At 45.0% G+C, this 19,936-nt stretch overlaps 1 protein-coding gene across 7 annotated transcripts in view; it reads left to right on the plus strand.

Annotated features, from left to right (window-relative positions):
* grip1 (glutamate receptor interacting protein 1) overlaps nucleotides 1–19,936 on the plus strand; it is a 438,725-nt gene that overhangs the window by 410,865 nt on the left and 7,924 nt on the right. For all 7 annotated transcript variants that reach the window (XM_086009244.1, XM_086009247.1, XM_086009242.1 and 4 more), the window contains 2 exons: nucleotides 686–825; nucleotides 1,269–1,454. In XM_086009244.1, coding sequence (XP_085865370.1) covers nucleotides 686–825; nucleotides 1,269–1,454 — 326 coding nt within the window. The remainder of the gene's footprint in view (nucleotides 1–685; nucleotides 826–1,268; nucleotides 1,455–19,936) is intronic.

Genomic DNA, 19,936 nt, shown 5'->3' on the forward strand with positions numbered 1-19,936 from the left:
TTGGGAGTGCCTTGTAACCCTGTATAACCCATGACTCATTTGGCTATGTAAAATCTATATATACATATGACCTGTAACCATATATTTATCATGACTCAACCAGATATGTAAAGTGTATGGATATGTGAATGCTGTGTGTCCTACTTATACCTTGACATTTGTAGGTTTGTACACATTGCAGACAACAGTACATTTTAAAAAAATGTTTAACAAAATGAAGTAAATAACTTATTATGGGAAATATTTTTTATTTTAGATGTTTGCATATTTTGAAAATGTCACAAATATAAAGCATTCAAAGAGTTAATGTAGAGCATTTCTAACTTGCTGAGAAAATTGTTTACACGCAAGTCCATCTGAGATATTCAGGACCCCTTAGTATTTCTCCCCCCACCCTGCCTCCCCAAAAAAATGCTTTAGCCTGAAATAATGATTTACATTTATTATGGGGAATATAATTCACATGCAAGTTATTTCTTGTCATGGAATTTGATTGTCATTCTGACATTGTTAATTTTATGCTTAATAAAGCAGTGATAAATCAGCCTCAGTGTATAGGAATATAAAACAGTGCATGCACAAACAAAATTATATAAAGCTCAAAACAATGTTCCTGCCATCTGTTCCAACAGCTCTGTACTGTTTTGTTTTACTTAACTCAGAAGTTCTTCATCTTGTGTTACAGGACTGGTGCCATTCATATTGGAGACAGAATCTTGGCTATAAACAGCAGCAGCCTGAAGGGTAAACCTTTAAGTGAGGCCATTCATCTCTTACAGATGGCAGGAGAGACTGTCACACTGAAGATTAAAAAACAACTCAATAGTAAGCATTTAACTTGCTGCATTCATGTTTGCTTTTTTAATGACTTGATGTTGAAACAGCTATTTAATTTAGGAAATATGAAAATACACTGCTTTTATTAACAACCAAGGTTACCTGGTGTGTGTTAAAATTGTGAGCATTTTCTGCAGATTTTGATGCCTGTCTTGTATGAGGATCCCAAATAATCCCAAACTAGGGACAGTTTTGTGCTATGAGCCCATAGCTAAATCCATTGAACTGTAATTGCAAGCAAAGAGGGGAAGCTTCAATCCTATAACTTAGGGCAGAATTTAAACCCAGGTCCTTGAGATGAAAAACCAGTGTACAAAGCACCAGATATTAATACTTTGACAAGGTGTAGAATTCAGTCTTGATTTTTTTTTTTAATTACAGTCTTGTGCTTTGATTTGCAGATAAGATTTTGATGGTCTTTGTTTTTGCAGTGTCCAGTCCTAAAAAATCACCTGTTTCTGGCCGGCTGAGTGAACTGAGCGATGCGGAAGATGAAATTCCCACCGTACAAAAGCCAGTCAAGCTTTGTGAGATGTACTCTACTACTATCCCCAGTGTGGATAGCGCAGTGGAATCCTGGGATGGATCAGGCATAGACACAGGCTATGGAAGTCAAGGTAACAGTTAGATTTAAACGACATCTACTGCATTACTTCTTACAACACTGAATTTCATTAACATCTTTTAACATGGGCATCTTTTTAAGAATAATGATCCTCTGTGTGCTTAAAATTGAGTGTTAGAAAATATAACCATGAAAGAATACTCTTAAGTAAACAAAGCAATATTTTTTTCATATTTCAATCGCCTTAGATTGACTTCTGAGGTTGGAATGGAATTTACCAGAATTTTCTACCCTGAATTGGCCTAGAGTTTTTTAAATCTTTTTGTTTTGCCTCGCTCAGGCAATTACATGGCTGGTGGTGGTTGGGAGAATTGGGACATGACTTACATGACTTATTGGGACAGGCTCAATGGACTAGCTGGTCTTTTTTTGTCTGTCGTTTTGGTATGTTCGTATGTAGGCTGGCGAGGAGGGCATTGAAGAAATGTTTGTGGCAGGAGGGGTGAAGTAAGGGTAAAGGTGGACGATTTTGCGGAGGTGGAAGTTAGACGGTCTTGGTGCTGAATAGGATATGGGTCAGAAGAATGCTGAGGTTGCACATTATTTGGTTCACCTTGAATGAGCAGTTGGGGTGGAAGGAGTCAGGGGCAAGGGTGTGAAGCTTTTGGCTGGAGATGAATAGGGTGGTTTTAGTCATACCAGTATTAAGTTGGAGAAAGTGTTATATTATCCATGACTTGACGTTGGACAAACAATCTGATAACACAGTAGTAGTCATGGAAACCAGGATAGTGGCAGAGCAGTAGAGCTGGCTATATTGTAAGCATACATGTGGAAGCTGACCTGATGCCTATTGACAGTGTTATTTAGAGGCAGAATGTAAATGAAAGGATGGGTCCCAAATATGGAACCATTTGGTACTCCTGAGATGACTTTGCAGGATGGAAGTAGACCATTGCTAGAGATGTGCTGGCCACATTGGAAAAGGTAGCAGTCCCACAGAGGTGACCATGGAGAATAGGTGATGGCGAAGGATGGAGTCAGTTCATTGCATCAAATGTAGTTGAGGAGGACAAGAAGGGGGATAGTGTACCTTGGTCATTAATTATCTCTCACCTCTTCAGAAAAATTGCTCTCACTTTAGAATTATTTTTTTCATGAATAGGTTTTGTGAACACAAACTTCATTTGTATCGTGTCTTGTATCCAGTGCAAGGGCATCACAGAAGTGTCACGCTTTGTTACAAATGCAAAATAATAGGAAATAAAGACAGTCATCAGCACAGAGCCTGAAACGGACTCAGATTTACAGCTGTCTTACTATTGACCTCAGAGGTTTATTGGTAGCCTATTTAGAGCAGTGGTCTTGAAGGGGCATTCCACCTGAACCTTACCGCAAAACTCTAGACTACCCATGAGCAAGGCCACTAGTTATACCTAATTATATATGGATCTTCTGGTCGTCTTGTTTTATTATTTTCCTGAATTCAAGTAAACAAATTGGGTGAAATTATTTGTGATTAGGTACGTGCGTTTGGGTCAAAAATAAGAGCGTTTTTAATCGGAAAGCTACCGGTTTAATCAGCAAAACCGTTTTGGAAAGAACAAATGAAGAAAGTATTTCAAGAAATTAATAAACAGAACTTTCTTTGCAAACTATAATCCTAAAGGAGGTTGGCCTACCTCATTAGTTGCCTTCTCCACCATAGATCTTCACTTACTGGTCTGTGCATGATGAAGGCACCTGAAAGTTCACTCTACGTCAATCCTGTTCATCAGTGCAGAGAGCAGTTGGAAAATGTTTGTAAGCATCATATCTGAACTGTAGCATGCCAAGTTGATGATGCCAGGTTTTATTGCATTTCTTAATTTTGGAATTTATCTTTCAAGGGTAATTATCGGTTTTAATCTGCCAACCCGAGAATCAGAAGGTTTAATTATACAGATACTTAAGAGGTGACTTGTCAGGACTCCATTGTGTTGTATGATATTACATAACAATTTAAACAAGGACTGATTTGTATTTGTAAGCCTAATATTACCATGTGGGAATGTGTGTTTATGAGCTAAATACATTTTTCAGGAAGATTTTTCTAAACATAACAATATTAAGGATTGTCATAAGTGCATTATAATGTTATTACAAAGTTAATAGAGTGGGTTAATACATTGTCCTTTCACCTCCGAGACCTAAGTTTAAAACAAGTCCAGACAGTTGGAATGAAAGTATCTTCTCTTTGACATGTGGGGTTCTATAGGAAGTACATTTGGGTGGGCTCAGCGCAGGTCTTAATGGTATAACAGAACAAATTGTGTATAATTTCAACTCGATAAGACGTTTTATGGATGGATACTATGGGGGTGGGGGGAATCGCACTTGTGGAGTAGAAGATGCCATTTTGAGTTTGGACTTGAGGCCTATTTTTGGGGCAAAATGTCAAGTTTTTCTTTACATTTGGCTTTTGCTATAACAGACTAGGGGTTGTTTTAAGTATGCAAAAGGTAGAGAAGTGTTCCATTTCATAGCAGGAATATCCCTCAACTTGTTGACTACAAAGTGTATAAAATAATCTCTAACTGGAGGTTGAAGTCTTGCTGAGGATGATTGCTACCTTTGCTGTTTTATTTAACTTTTTTGTTTAAGATCCTAATTAACAGTGACCTTGAAAGGATTGGTGTATCCAGTGTAAATGACAGGAAGTGCAAGTGATTTCAGTCTGTTCCTTTTACTGATGCAATGGAGTTTGAGTCATGCACGTTCACCATATTTGTTTTTTTCAAATGAACACTTTTTAAAAGTTTATGGTTGCACTCTGAGAATTTTCTTCTGCTTTTGCTTTTTCCTTTCATGTTTTACCCTGAATTTTCTTTTTTTTGTACCTTGTCTTCCTTTTACCGTGGAATGGCACACATGCCTCAATAAGAACATAAGAAGTAGGAGCAGGAGTAGGCCATACGGCCCCTCGGGCCTGCTCCGCCATTCAATAGGATCATGGCTGATCCGAACCTAGACTCATGTCCACTTCCCTGCCCGCTCCCCGTAAACCCTTATTCCCTTATCAGCTAGGAAACTGTCTATCTCCGTTTTAAATTTAATTAATGTCGCAGCTTCCACAGCTCTGAGGTAGCAAATTCCATAGATTTACTACCCTCTGAGTGAAGAAGTTTCTCCTCATCTCAGTTTTGAAAGGGCAGCCCCTTATTCTAAGATTATGCCCCCTCGTTCTAGTCTCACCCATCAGTGGAAACATCCTCACCGCATCCACCCAATCAAGCCCCCTCACAATCTTATATGTTTCGATAAGATCGCCTCTCATTCTTCTGAATTCCAATGAGTAGAGGCCCAACCTACTCAACCTTTCCTCATAAGTCAACCCCCTCATCTCCGGAATCAACCGAGTGAACCTTCTCTGAACTGCCTCGAGAGCAAGTATATCTTTTCTTGAATATGGAAACCAAAACTGTACGCAGTATTCCAGGTGTGGCCTCACCAATACCCTGTATAACTGAAGCAAGACTTCCCTGCTTTTATACTCCATCCCCCTTGCAATAAAAGCCAAGATTCCATTGGCCTTCCTGATCACCTGCTGTACCTGCATACTAACCTTCTGTGTTTCATGCACCAGGACCCCCAGATCCCTTTGTACTGTAGCACTTTGCAGTTTCTCTCCATTTAGATAATAACTTGCTCTTTGATTTTTTTCTGCCAAAGTGCATAACCTCACACTTTCCAACATTATATTCCATCTGCCAAATTTCTGCCCACTCACTTAGCCTGTCTATGTCCTTTTGCAGGCCTATCCAACCATTGCAACATTGCAACTTTTAGGAACATACCATTAAATCCAAGAAGCCCATCCCGTTCCAATTTGAGCCTCCCTACTCAACATATCCCTCAATCCCATTCACTCTGCAGAAATGCTTTTCATGTCTTTTGAGCCCATTTATACTGGCCTTTGCTGGTAACTTAGGACTTTTGTGTTTTACAAGAAAGGCTCTACTTCATTGCCCTTCTTACTCGCATGATGGTGCAGCTTGTTGCACTCAGTGCCATTCTTGGTTTTCTTCTTGCCTGCTCACTGTATAATTGGGGTGTAACTTCCAGCTTTATGCATGTTTTATATCCTCTAAATACTGGGATGCTAATTCAATTTATAGGGTTCTACCATAGTGTCAACATTGAAATCTGATTTGTGAGAACTTTTCCTGGGTGTATATTAGGGTAATTAGTACGATATCATAGTCAGGATATATATATTTACAAAAATATGCAAACCTACTTGTATTTTTTTTTAATGTGGAAACAATACAAACTACAGTGAAGAAAATACTATCGCCGTCAGATTAAATTGTGGGATCTTCAGACCAGCCCCAAAATATGTGGATTCTGTCCTGACACTGAATTTAGACACCGCCTGTCCCATCCCAAACCCTGTACACATCAATCCTTTCCAAAGCATTCAATGATCCAGGTCTAAAAGTGTTCACTTTTTACACCACCACAGAATCAGCAGTTATGATACATGAGTTATTTGGGCTCCCCTCTAAACCACGGAGTTTTACACTGAAATCCCCAGACAGATCAGGTCTGTGACAGCATTCACGCTGTCAGATGGTGGAGTATTCTCAAAAGCTGTTGTACTGCTTCCTGGAATATAATATCCTGTCTTACAAATCACTGCAGAACAGTGAAAATATTTATAAAAATGTATTATTTTGTACCCTCTATTATCACAACCTGGAGCCTTTGGCTGAGTGGTAGCATTCCTGCCTGAGTCAGAAGGTTGAGACTTCAAATCCCACTCTAGACAGTCCTGGCGAGCTCTGTCTCTGAATTCTGGGTTGACATCCCACAGGATACTTGCATCCATTGGCCCATCTCATCCTATGGACTGTGGGTACCCATAAAACCCTCCTGTCCTAGAGGACTAACAACCCTATCGGTTGGTATAAAGATGGATACGGCTATGAAAAGAGCGCCTGTCTGATTGTTACAATCTTTTAATTAGCCTGCAAATCATTCCACTGCTGCACACTATTCTCCAAGGGAAGAATGTGAAGATACACTGAGTGGATGGTTGTGATGTTGTTTTTGTAAGATACTTTAACATCAGACACTCAAATTAGCATTTTCAATGAAAGCATGATTTTCTATCAAAGGGGACTCCAATGTGCATCTAATTTGTGCTTGACCCTTGCTTACAATGCACAGTGGGTAGTTTGTGACATGCCTGACAATTGGGAATAGGTTATCCAGTATCCACAACCCTTCTGTACATTTGTGGCACTTACACTGGTGATTGGGAATAGATGAAACTACCACTGATGAGATGTAAAATATGCCACTGTAGGTATTCGGGTTTACCGATGTAGGTATTGGACGAATTCCTACTTAATAATCGAGTTCGACTCCAGGAGAACAATCATAAAGGATTTTAATGCAGGAACAAAGGAATTCTAACAGGTTGCAGAGCTAGGTACAGGAGAGCCATAAAATAGGTCTTCACCAGACGGAGACGCCACGAGGACTGAGTAGGCAGCCCCGTGGATTGCGTGATGACGTCATCGCGTTTGCCCGCGCTTGGGACGGTCACGTGATGTGCGATGTGACGTCATCGCATTCGCCCGCGCTCCCAAAGAAGGAAAGCCCCGCACCGGCTACATCGTTACGTTAAAGGGAATTATGTACGGTAAGTAAGGGACACTCGGTGGTACCGCTACACCACCACAGAAATGGGTAGAGAGAGTTGCTAATCGCTCAATAAGTGCTAATTTATTGTTTCTAAACCCATGATATTAAACTGGGACTTTAGCTTCCCCGAGTAATCAGTGAGTTATCAAGAGAGGCATCGTGTAAAAGAGAAACATAAGCAGGATTACCCCGACTCCCAAAGCAGTATAGCATTAATTGTGTTGGATAATTTTATAATGCAGAAAGTCCCTTCTTCATCGCAACTTCTCAATGTTATTGATGGTTTCTCTGTAAAGTGGAGAATAAACAACAGCCATTTACTTTAAGCGCAACACAAAAGAGAATTAGCAACAGTTAAAAGATGGCTTATTGGGGAAATTTACTGCAGTGTGTTACCAAGCCAGCCGAGGACAGTCCCTGCACTGACGTGCATTAGCAGATCTCAGCAAGGGGAGTGAAAGGGACTGTTAAATGTGGCCTGTGTTCCAAGTGCAGGAAAAGGAAGAATCAATCTGGATTCCTGCTCCTGATTGCTAACAGTGGCCTGTTATGAAATGTATCCATGGGGGTGAGGGCAGGGGCAGTCTCAGCTGTCTTCCAGTTACACCGCCACAGTGAGCTGTGTTCACGTGGAGCGCGGATGGGCGGGGTCTGGAGAGTCGGGAAACGGGAGCCTCAGCAATGCTGGAGGGGTCTGAAGACAGGGATGGCTTGAGAGTGGAGTGGGGAAAAGAGAGAGACTAAGAAATGGAGGATCAGAAGAGGGAGACTGGGGAATGGGGGCTCGGGGGGGGGGGAGGAGAGGAAAGAGATGATGATGGTGACTGGGGGCTCCGGAGGGGAGAGAGATGATGACGGGGAATGGGGGCTCGGGGGGGTGGGGAGAAGATGACGGGGAATGGGGGCTCGGGGGGGTGGGGAGAAGATGATGGGGGATCGGGGGGGGAGATGATGACGGGAAATGGGGGCTCGGGGGGGGGAGATGATGACGGGGAATGGGGGTGTGATGAAATATGTCATTCATCAGACTCTGTATTTAACTACATATATTGTATTGCCTGCTCCTGTGTTTGTATTGCCTGCTCCTGTGTTTTACCTTGTATTGCCTGCTCCTGTGTTTTACTTTGTATTGTATATAGTGCACCGCCCCCTTTCTCCCCATTGGGTGTGTCGGCTCCGCCCATACCTGGCCCTACTTAAGACAAGCCCAGGCTTGTCTTGCAGCAGAACACCAGAATGCTAGGTGAAGCCACAGGCATCTTTCTTTGCTAATAAAAGCCTTGTTTTATCCAGTTAACTTTGAGCCTTGAAGTTATTGAGGCGCATCAATTTTATTAGCAAACTTTCAACGATGGATCAACTTTTGAAACCGGAACACTTGGATTTGGACCCGCATGCTTCGGATGCATCGGCACGGTTTGGACACTGGTTCCAGTGCTTGGAATTTTTTATGGCCAACTCCGAAGCCGTCACAGCCTCTAAAGCCACCGGAGATGTGAAACTTGGGATCCTGCAGAATCGGGTAAGCCACCGGGTTTTTCCACTCATCCAAGACGCCACCACCTACCTGGATGCCTGCAACATTCTAAAGGCCCACTATCAGCGGCCTACCAATGAGGTGTACGCCAGGCATCTGCTTGCTACCTGCACACAGCGACCCGGAGAGTCGCTAGAGGACTTTCTAGTCACCCTAAAAGTGCTTGGCAAAGACTGCAAATGCAAAGACGTGAAAGCCACGGTATACACAGACGAGCTTATTCGGGATGCCTTTATCGCAGGCCTTAGCTCTAATTACATCCGGCAGAGACTGCTAGAGAAAACGGGCCTAGATCTGACACAGGCTGTGGACACAGCGCGATCGCTGGATGTGGCTCAGAAGGACTCTGACTCCTACTCTTCAGGCCGCGCGGCCCACGCCGCCTCTGCTTCCCCGCCCGGTAGCCCAACACCGTCGGAGCCCTGCTCTCCCCCCAGAAGCCCTACGACCGCCGCGACGCATCGGGGCCCCAAATGCTACTTCTGCGGGCAGCCGAAGCACACCAGGAACCTGTGCCCGGCGAAAGGCACCACCTGCTGTAAGTGCGGTAAGAAGGGGCACTTTGGGAAGGTGTGCAGAGGGAACCCCGCAGGCAAACCCGCCACCGCCGCGTGCGCGCCGTGGGAGCGGCCATCTTGGACGCCATCTTGTCCGACCTCGTGGGGTCTGCCCTCTCGCGAGCAGACATCGTGTGGCCCACCATCTTGTCCCGATCAGGGCCCTACAGTGGCGTCGATCACAGTGGACCAGTCCAGACCGCACCCACTATCCAAATCGATGGTGGACATCGAGGTAAACGGGTGCAAGGTTAAATGTTTAATTGACAGCGGGAGCACGGAGAGCTTCATTCACCCTGGTCTGGTACAACGACTCTCTCTAACTATAGTCCCTACTCAGGACACGATCTCTATGGCCGACAAAACCCAGATATCGACTATTGCGGGTTACTGCGCGGTACGATTGTCCGTTAAAGGCACTGTATATAATCATTTTAAACTGTTAATTATGAAGGATTTATGTGTGAGCGTGATCTTGGGCCTGGATTTTCAGTGCCACCACCAAAGCATCAAGCTCAATTTCGGTGGGACCCAGCCGCCCCTCACAGTGTGCGGTCTGGCTACCCTGAAGGTAACGCCGCCTTCGCTATTCGCGAACCTTACCCCTAACTGCCGGCCAATAGCGACCAAAAGCAGGAGGTACAGCTGGGAGGACAGGCGGTTTATCGTGACCGAGGTAGACAGGCTCCTAAGGGAGCGCATTATTGAACGCAGCAACAGCCCGTGGCGCGCCCAAGTGGTGGTGGTGAGGGGTAGCGAGAAGAAGCGGATGGTGATTGACTATAGTCAAACAGTCAACATCTATACCCAACTAGACGCCTACCCGCTACCCCGCATATCCGAGATGGTGAACCAAATTGCCCAATACCGGGTGTTCTCCACTATCGACCTCAAGTCAGCGTACCACCAGCTCCCTATCAGACCAGAGGACCGTTCGTACACCACCTTCGAGGCAAACGGACGCCTCTACCAGTTCCTCAGAGTCCCCTTTGGGGTGACGAATGGGGTCTCGGTCTTTCAGAGGGAGATGGACCGCATGGTCGATGACCACCACTTGCAGGCAACCTTCCCCTATCTCGACAACGTCACCATCTGCGGCCACAACCAACAGGACCACGACTCAAACCTCGCGAGGTTTCTGAAAACCGCACAAAAACTCAACCTCACTTACAACGAGGACAAGTGCGTTTTCAACACCACGCGCCTCTGCATACTAGGCAGCGTGGTGGAGAATGGGGAAATCGGACCAGACCCTGACCGATTGCGCCCCCTACGGGAGCTCCCCCTGCCCAACACTCCCAAAGCCCTGAAAAGGTGCCTGGGGTTATTCTCGTACTATGCCCAATGGGTCCCTAACTACTCCGATAAAGCCCGCCCCCCTCTTGAAAGCATCCTCTTTCCCGCTCTCTGCTGAGGCCTATGCTGCCTTCAAAAGCATTAAGCAGGATATTGAGCGGGCCACGCTACAGGCAGTGGACGAGAACACTCCCTTTCAAGTGGAAAGTGATGCGTCTGACTTTGCCTTGGCGGCCACCCTCAACCAGGCGGGGCGGCCCGTAGCTTTCTTCTCGAGGACCCTCCAGGGGCCCGAGATCAGACACTCCTCCGTGGAAAAGGAGGCCCAAACCATCGTGGAGGCAGTGCGCCACTGGCGGCACTACCTAGCCGGCAAACGCTTCACCCTACTTACCGACCAGCGGTCGGTAGCGTTTATGTTCAATAATAAACAGAGGGGGAAGATTAAAAATGATAAGATTCTTAGGTGGTGGATCGAGCTCTCCACCTTCGAGTACGACATCATATACCGGCCGGGGGCCCTTAACGAATCCCCCGACGCCCTCTCACGAGGGATGTGTGCCAACGCCACCGGGGATCGGCTACAGACCCTCCACAACGACCTCTCCCACCCAGGGGTCACATGGCTGTTCCACTTCCTCAATCGAGTAGGGTAAGTTGCGGGACTTTATGAAGTTCGGTCCCTGACCAGGAACTGCCGCACTTGCGCTGAGTGCAAGCCTCGGTTCTACCGCCCTGATAGAGCCCACCTAATCAAAGCTACACGGCCCTTTGAGTGGCTTAGCTTAGATTTCAAGGGCCCCCTCCCGTCCGTCGACCGCAATGTTTACTTCCTGAACATTGTGGACGAATACTCCCGTTTCCCATTCGCCTTCCCCTGCCCAGACATGACCAGCGCCACGGTCATTAAATGCCTCAACAGCCTGTTCTGCCTGTTCGGTATGCCAAGCTATATCCACACGGAGAGGGGGGCGTCCTTTGAGTGAAGAGCGACGCCAGTACATGCTGTCTAAGGGGATTGCCACGAGCCGTACCACCAGCTACAACCCCCGGGGTAACGGTCAGGTGGAGCGAGAGACCGGGACAGTATGGAGGGCAGTCACCCTAACTCTAAGGACCAAGGGCCTCCCTATCTCCCGCTGGCAGGAAGTCCTCCCAGATGTGCTCCACTCAATACGGTCACTATTGTGTACCGCCACTAATGCCACGCCTCATGAGCTAATGTTTGTGTTTCCCCGGAAATCCACCTCAGGCGTATCCATACCGTCATGGCTCTCCACCCCAGGTCCGGTACTTTTGCGGAAGCATGTGAGGGGCCACAAGACGGACCCTCTCGTGGAGCCAGTGCACCTGCTCCACGCCAACCCACAATATGCGTATGTCCGGCACGCCGACGGATGGGAGGACATTGTGTCCATAAAAGACCTCGCCCCAGCCGGTAACGACTACAACAACAACAACAACTATTACCCACCCACTCCACCCACTATTTTTTCATCACCCCCGGAAGAACACCAGCCAACGGTACCCCCACCACCTACTCCTTCAACAACCCCGGTGGCGCCCCCAGCAGAGACCCAGGAGGTCACCCGCGGCACCGCAACCGTTACGTCGGTCACAGAGGACTATCACACCCCCGGACAGACTAAATCTGTAGAAGGGGTGAATGTGATGAAATATGTCATTCATCAGACTGTATTTAACTACATATGTTGTATTGCCTGCTCTGGTGTTTTACCTTGTATTGTATATAGTGCACCGCCCCCTTTCTCCCCATTGGGTGTGTCGGCTCCGCCCATACCTGGCCCTACTTAAGACAAGCCCAGGCTTGTCTTGCAGCAGAACACCAGAAAGCTAGGTGAAGACACAGGCATCTTTGCTAATAAAAGCCTTGTTTTATCCAGTTAACTTTGAGCCTTGAAGTTATTGAGGCGCATCAGGGGGCTCGTGGGGGAGATGATGACGGGGAACGGGGGGGGAGAGATGATGATGGGGGCTTGGTGGGAGGGGAAGAGATGATGACGGGGAACGGGGCCTCGGGAGAGATGGTGATGGGGAATGGGGGCTCGGGGGGGTGGGGAGAGATGATGACGGGGAATGGGGGCTCGGGGAGGGGAGAGAGATGATGACGGGGAATGGGGGCTCGGGGGAGGGAGATGATGACGGAGAATGGGGGCTCGGGGGGGGTGGGGAGAGATGATGACGGGGAATGGGGGCTCGGGGAGGGGAGAGAGATGATGACGGGGAATGGGGGCTCGGGGGGGGGGGAGGAGGAGGAGGAAGAGAGATGATGACGGGGGCTCGGGGGGGGGGGGGGGGGAGAAGAGATGATGACGGGGAACGGGGGCTCGCGGGGGGGGGAGAGAGATGATGACGGGGAACGGGGGCTCGCGGGGGGGGGCGAAGAGATGATGACGGCGAACGGGGGCTCGGGGGGGGGGGGGTTGGTGGAGAGAGATGATCCCGGGGAACAGGGGCTCGGGGGTGGGGTGGGGGGGAAAAGAGATGATCCCGGGGAATGGTGGCTCGGGGGGAGAGAGATGATGCCGAGGAATGGGGGCTCGGGGGGTGGGGGGGGAGAGAGATGATGCCGGGGAATGGGGGCTCGGGGGGAGACGGGGAATGAGGGCTCGGCGGGGGAAAGATGGTGACGGGGAATGGGGGCTCAGGGGGGAGTGATGGGGGCTCGGGCGGGGGGAGAGAGATGATGACGGGGAACGGGGGGGCGGTGGTGGGGAGAGAGATGATCCCGGGGAATGGGGGCTTGGGGGGGGGGGGAAGAGATGGTGATGGGGAATGGGGGCTCGGGGGGGTGGAGAGAGATGATGACGGGGAATGGGGGCTCTGGGGGGGGGGTGGCGGGGAGAGAGATGATCCCGGGGAATGGGGGCTCGGGGGGGGGGGGGGAGAGATGGTGATGGGGAATGGGGGCTCGGGGGAAGAGAAAGACTGGGGAATGGAGGAGAGGGAAATGAGAGCATGGGGTGGGCGTGGGGGACCAGCATTTTTCGCAGAACCGGGACTTCTGTAACCTTTCTCTGTTGGAGAAGAGCTTTCTGATTTTACAGGAACACCCTTCCACATGCTATTTTTAAAAAGTTCCTACACCTCTACTACAACAACTACTAAAAGTAATAGAACTAAACTAAGAACTAAGGCTTGAGACTGGATGATTGTGTGTCAGAAACATCTTGTATATCCTAATTTTTAAAGAAAATTCCTCACTTCATTCACCAAACTGAATGATATGTTCAAGTTCAGCCCTTCTGGTGTTAGTCACTTTGCACTGCCCTGATGACCTCCACATCAATAAAGCAGCAGCACCTAGACATACCAGGTCACTCATTTATTCCCTAGCTTCTCAAGTCTTCCCTAATATCCAGATAAGTCAGGACATACTTATGTCCCTCTTAGCAAGCTGTCTCCATGCTTGTGGTCTTGATGGCTTGTCTTCTATAACTGGTGGGGAATGTTTTATTTGTAGAAGCTGTCCTAATTTAATTAGCATTATCCCTTTGCTTTCCTAGCATTTATTCTACCTACTGATTCCATTTTGAGGACACATTTAAGATAATTCTTGAGGCATTTCTCCTACACCACCCTGACAAGACAAATCAGCTAGAAGAGAAACTGATAGGACAGATAAAAGCATAATAACAAACACTAAAAAGAGGTAAACGCTACTTATTTCTCCTAAAACCCACTGGAAACTCAACTCTGGAGGTCGAACAGAAGCAGTGTTTGGAGAATCTCCTCAAAACTGCGGGAGCAAAAAATAACACTTGCACGGAACCAGAGCCGGGGTCCCATGAGAAGGCATGACAAAAATAAAATGATTCTCCAGAACTAATTCACTTCAATTCAAACTGAATGATACGTTAGAGTTCATCCCTTCTGGTGTCAGTCACTTCACACTGCCCTGATGATCTCCACAAGTTCCTACACCTTATGAGGGATCTTTGAATGACATTCTGTCAGATACTCAATTATAATAAGTGACTTCCTATTAGCTAACTTCTCGTTCTTTTTGAAAATGAGTATATTCAAAGACCACAAGTGCATCAGTACGTCAGAAACTAGTGAATTTCCAGCTCAGTAACTTAAAAAATCTAAAGCAAAAAGGAAAACTAATTTGGTGCTAATAGATTTACAGAGAAATAGTAGTGGCCCTGGTTGGCTGGCTAAATAATGGATAAGTAGGTGGAGGCAAGTTCCCTTAAGAATCATGCTCTTTACTTTCCAAATTAAGTTTATACTAATTAATTAAGTAGCTCCATAATTTAAATGTATTTAGTTATTAAAAGAGAAAAAATTGACAGGTGGAATTAATGCATTTATTTCTTATTTGTGGTCGTCGCACTCCAAATTGTCACTAATTACATCGCTGAGCTGAATGCCAGAGCATCAGAACCCACATCAATTTGTCAGGGGCAGCTGGTACGTAAATTAAGTTGGTCCTGTGAGAGTTAGAAAGCTCCATAATAAACTATTCTGATTAGACATCTCTAATGTGATAAAAACAAAGCTAACCCCCAAGGGTGCACTACAGACTATCAGGTATGCAAATACAAGTTGTTTCAACAGAAAGCTGCTCGAGCAGGCTTTTGTCTAGACTTAGGGTTAAGATGCAGGAGGGCAGTTTGAAGTTATTTTGTTTAAAGATGACCCACTATTGTGGGAAGCATAGCATAGTATATTCATAATTTTGTATTACTGTTTGAAAGCAAGTTGTATTGATTTGAATTCCAACCATATCTATTGCTCTGTTTGTTCACTTGCTGTCAGAGAAATAAAACAGCTTAATGTTTTGTTCTGGCTTAGTTTCACTGAAGTATAAACAGTCTGCCTATTGAAAGATTGGAGAAGCATGTGTGATAACATGTAGGAAAAATGAGAGGCAATATAAACTAAATGGTATAATTTTATAGGGGGTGCAGGAGCAAAGACACCTGGGGACTCGCATACACAAATTGATAAAACTGTTTTTAAATAACCATATAGCAGCCGTGGTTTTATAAATCGAGGCATAGACTACAAAAGCAGGGAACTTATGCTAAACCTTTATAAATCACTGGTCAGGCCTCAGTTAGAGTAGGACACCACACTTTAGGAAGGATGTCAAGGCTTTGGAGACGGTGTAGATGAGATTTATCTGAATGGTACCAGGGAAGAGAGACTACAGTTATGCAGAGAAACTAGAGATGCTGGGATTCTTCTCTTTAGAGCAGACAAGGTTAAGGGGAGATTTAATAAAGGTGTTCAAAAATCTGAGGGGTTTTGATAGAGTAGGTAGGGTTGGTAGCCAGAGGACATAGATTTAAGAAAATTGGCAAAAAAGCCGGGGTGGGGGGGGGTAGATGAGGTTTTTTTTTACACAGCGAGTTATGATCTGTAGTGCACTGCCTGAAAGGGTGGTGGAAGCAAATTCAATTACTTTCAAAAGGGAATTGGATATATATTTAAAAAGGGAAATGTGCAGAGCTTTGGGGAAAGAGCAGGGGAGTGGGACTAATTGGATAGCTCTTTCAAAGAGCCAGCACAGGCACGATGGGCCGAATGGCCTCCTTCTGTGCTGTATGATTTAATGAAAATAGGAAGGGTTTTCTCTATGAAAAGTTAGGAAAGGTTTGTGAGAACAAGAAAGTTACTTTAATGGGTGACTTCAATGAACCAAATATAAATTTGGAAAAAGGAACTGGTTTAGTCAGAGTTGGTAAATATAATGCATGACAACTTCATGAAAATATAAATCAAGGAAGCCACAAAAGGCAGTGCTCATCTTGACCTGGTGTTCATAAATAATCCAGACAATGTACAGGAACTAGAAGTTGGAATACCCTTGAGGACAGCAACAGAATCAAGTTCAACAAGGATTCAGAAATACCCAAGACCAGGAGTCTGGTATATAGTTTTAAAGGACTAAACTCAAATCAATGACAGCACAACTTAAGCAAGTGGATTGGGGGAGATTATTCAACAACATTGCAGCAGAGGATAAGTGGAATTCTTTTAAAGGCATGATGCTGAACATACAGTGACAGATTTTGCTGAAAAAATAACCGTTTGAATGATGCATGTCATTATTAATGCGCAAATTGGCCAGCAACTTGTAGCAAAGAAGAGAAACCCTGTGATTTGCAAATCGCCACAAGTTAGAATTTGAGCAATTCAGGCATTCTCTACTTGTATTTTTAACTCAATTAAGTAGCACATTGGATTAAAAAACTGGTTAGAAGGGAGGGAACAGAATAGAGGGAGTTGAGGGCATTTTCTCAGCGGGGTTGGGAGTGGGTAACAGTGTTCAATAGGGCTCTGTTCTAGGACAGCTTCTGTTCACCGTTTACATCAATGATTTGGGTATTGGACGAGAGGGAGTGGTGTCCAAATTTGCAGACGATACAAAAATGGGAGTCATAGTAAATAATTCAGAGGACTAAAGGAAACTGTACGGGGATATTGATATGATGGTGGAATGGCCAAAAAAGTAGCAGATGGAATTCAATGTCAATAAATGTGAAGCGGTACATATTGGTTAAAAAAAAAAAAGTAGTAATACTTTGAGGGAAAGCTGGCTGTTGTGGAAGAGCAGAGGGATTCGGAGGTTCAGTTTCACAAAACAGTAACGTGATTCAGGACATAAAGAAAACAAATTGAATATTGGATTTTATAGCAATAGGTATAAAATATAAAACTTGTGATGTAATAGTGAATCTATATAGTAAGTCCACAGTTGGTGTACTGTATGTAGTTTTGGGCTCCGTACTCCAGGAAGGATGTTAAGACAATGGAGAAGGTACAACAACATTCACTAGTCCCTGTTCCTGGGACTAGGGACAGGGTCACTGGCAAGGCTTGGAAGCTAAGCTAGAGCTAGGCCTGGTTAGTACCTGGAGGGGTGACCATCAGGGAAGACCAGGTGCAGAAGGTCACGGAAGGAGCCCCGGGAGGGGCAACTGGTGAGCAGGCCCGGGCGTTGGGCTGAAGATTGTCGGACAGGAGGAATGGTGGAAATGGAATGGCGGCGCGCACAGACGCAGCGGCTTTGCTTCTCCCAGGACGGTGCTATTTACGTTTAATGTTAATGTTATTTGTACTGGACTCATGGGAGCTTGCAAGATCACATTTCGTTGTTCATGTACTTGTGCATTGTACAATGACAATAAAGTTGAATTATTATTATTATTATTATTATTAGGGTGCTGCCCAGTACGCGGAAATACAAAGAAAGACTTAAAAATTGGTGCTATTTTCATTATAACAGAGGAGATTATGGGATGATTTGATAAATTATGAAGGACTGGGGCATCGTGGATAAAAACAGACTGTTTCAAGTGTTTGAGGTGACTGAAACAGAGGACAAAAAATATAGGAGAAACTTTTTTTTTTTTAAACAGAGGGTTGTGAGCCTGAGGCATGCACTGCCAGAGTTAGTGATTGAAGCAAAGACAATTCCAAACTTTCAGAACAGGTTAGATACATGGTTGAAGGAAAGGGGAATAAAGGGATATGGGAAAAGAGTGGACACATTGGATTAGGACTACTGCTATGAAGGATAAACACCAAGGCTGACTGGGTGGGTGAACTAGCCTGTTTCCAGAACTTGCAAATTCTGTCTAATTCAATAAAAAGGACGCTGTGGGTATGCAGAAGATGCAGCTAGTCGGCCTATGACAGTTTTAAAACTTCATAATTACAACAACAACTTACATTTAAATAGCGCCTTGCAGTAAAAGGGCCTTTAGGGAAGAGTGACCATAATATAATAGAATTTAATATTAAGTTCGAAAGTGATTTAGTTAAATCCGAAACTAGGGTCTTAGCAAACTACGTAGGTATGAGGGGGCGAGATGGCAAAGGTAGAATGGGAAACTACGTTAAAAGGTATGATGGTAGAAAAGCATTTAAAGAATTAATACATAATTTACAACAAATATACATACCTTTAAGGCACAAAAACCCCACAGGAAAAGTGGTCCAACCATGGCTAACGAGAGGTTAAAGATAGTATTAGATCAAAGGAAGAGGCTTATAATGTTGCCAAAAAGAGTAGTAAGCCTGAGGATTGGGAGAATTTTAGGATTCAGCAAAGGAGGACCAAGAAATTGATAAAGAAAGGGAAAATAGAATATGAGAGTAAACTAGCGAGAGACATAAAAACAGACTGCAAAAGCTTCTATATGTATGTAAAAAGGAAAAGATTAGTGAAAGTAAATGTGGGTCTCTTATAGGTTGAGACAGGAGAAATTATAATGGGAAATAAGGAAATGGCAGAGAATTTAAACAAATACTTTGTATCTGTCTTCACGGAAGAAGATGCAAAAAAACTCCTGAAAATAATGGAGAACCAAGGGTCTAGCGAAAATGAGGAACTGAAAGAAATTTGTATTAGTAAAAAAATAGCACTGGAGAAATTATTGGGACTGAAAGCCAATAAATCCCCTGGACCTGATGGCCTACATCCTAGGGTTTTGAAAGAGGTGGCTATAGAGATAGTGGATGCATTGGTTGTGATCTTCCAAAATTCCATAGATTCCGGAACGGTTCCCGCGGATTGGAAGGTAGCAAATGTAACCCCACTATCTAAGAAAGGAGGGAAGAGAGAAAATGGAGAACTACAGACCAGTTAGCCTGACATCAGCACTGGCAAAATGCTACAATCTTTTTAAGGATGTGGTAACAGGGCACTTAGAAAATAATAATAGGATTGGGCAGAGTCAGCACGGATTTAGGAAAGGGAAATCATGTTTGACGAATCTGTTCGAGGTTTTGGAGGTTGTAACTAGCAGAATACATAAGAGGGATCCAGTGGACGTGGTATATTTGGATTTTCAGAAGGCGTTCGATAAGGTGCCACACAAGAGGTTATTAAACAAAATTAGGGCTCATGGGATTGGTGGTAATATATTAGCATGGAAATATACTAGCATGGATTGAAGATTGGTTGACGGACAGAAAACAGAGTAGGAATAAATGGGTCATTTTCAGATCGGCAGGCTCTAACTAGTGGGGTACCGCAAGAATCAGTGCTTGGGCCTCAGCTATTCACAATCTATATCAATGATTTGGATGAGGGGACCAAGTGTAATATATCCAAGTTTGCTGATGATACAAAGCTGGGTGGAAATGTAAGTTGTGAGGAGGATGCAAAGAGGCTTCAAGGGGATATAGACAGGCTAAGTGAGTGTAATCCTCCCTGCATCTACCCTGTCGAGCCCTGTAAGAATTTTGTATGTTTCAATAAGATCACCCCTCATTCTTCTAAACTCTGGAGAATATAGGCCTAGTCTACTCAATCTCTCCTCATAGGACAATCTCCTTCCTTAGGTAAGGAGACCAAAACTGTACACAATACTCAGGTGTGGTCTCACCAGGGCCCTATATAATTGCAGTAAGACGTCTTTACTCTTATACTCAAATCCTCTTGTAATAAAGGCCAACATACCATTTGCTTTC

The sequence above is a fragment of the Somniosus microcephalus genome, chromosome 16, assembly GCF_052327205.1.
Source record: "Somniosus microcephalus isolate GS21.2 chromosome 16, FLI_Smic_1.0, whole genome shotgun sequence".
NCBI lineage: Eukaryota > Metazoa > Chordata > Chondrichthyes > Squaliformes > Somniosidae > Somniosus > Somniosus microcephalus.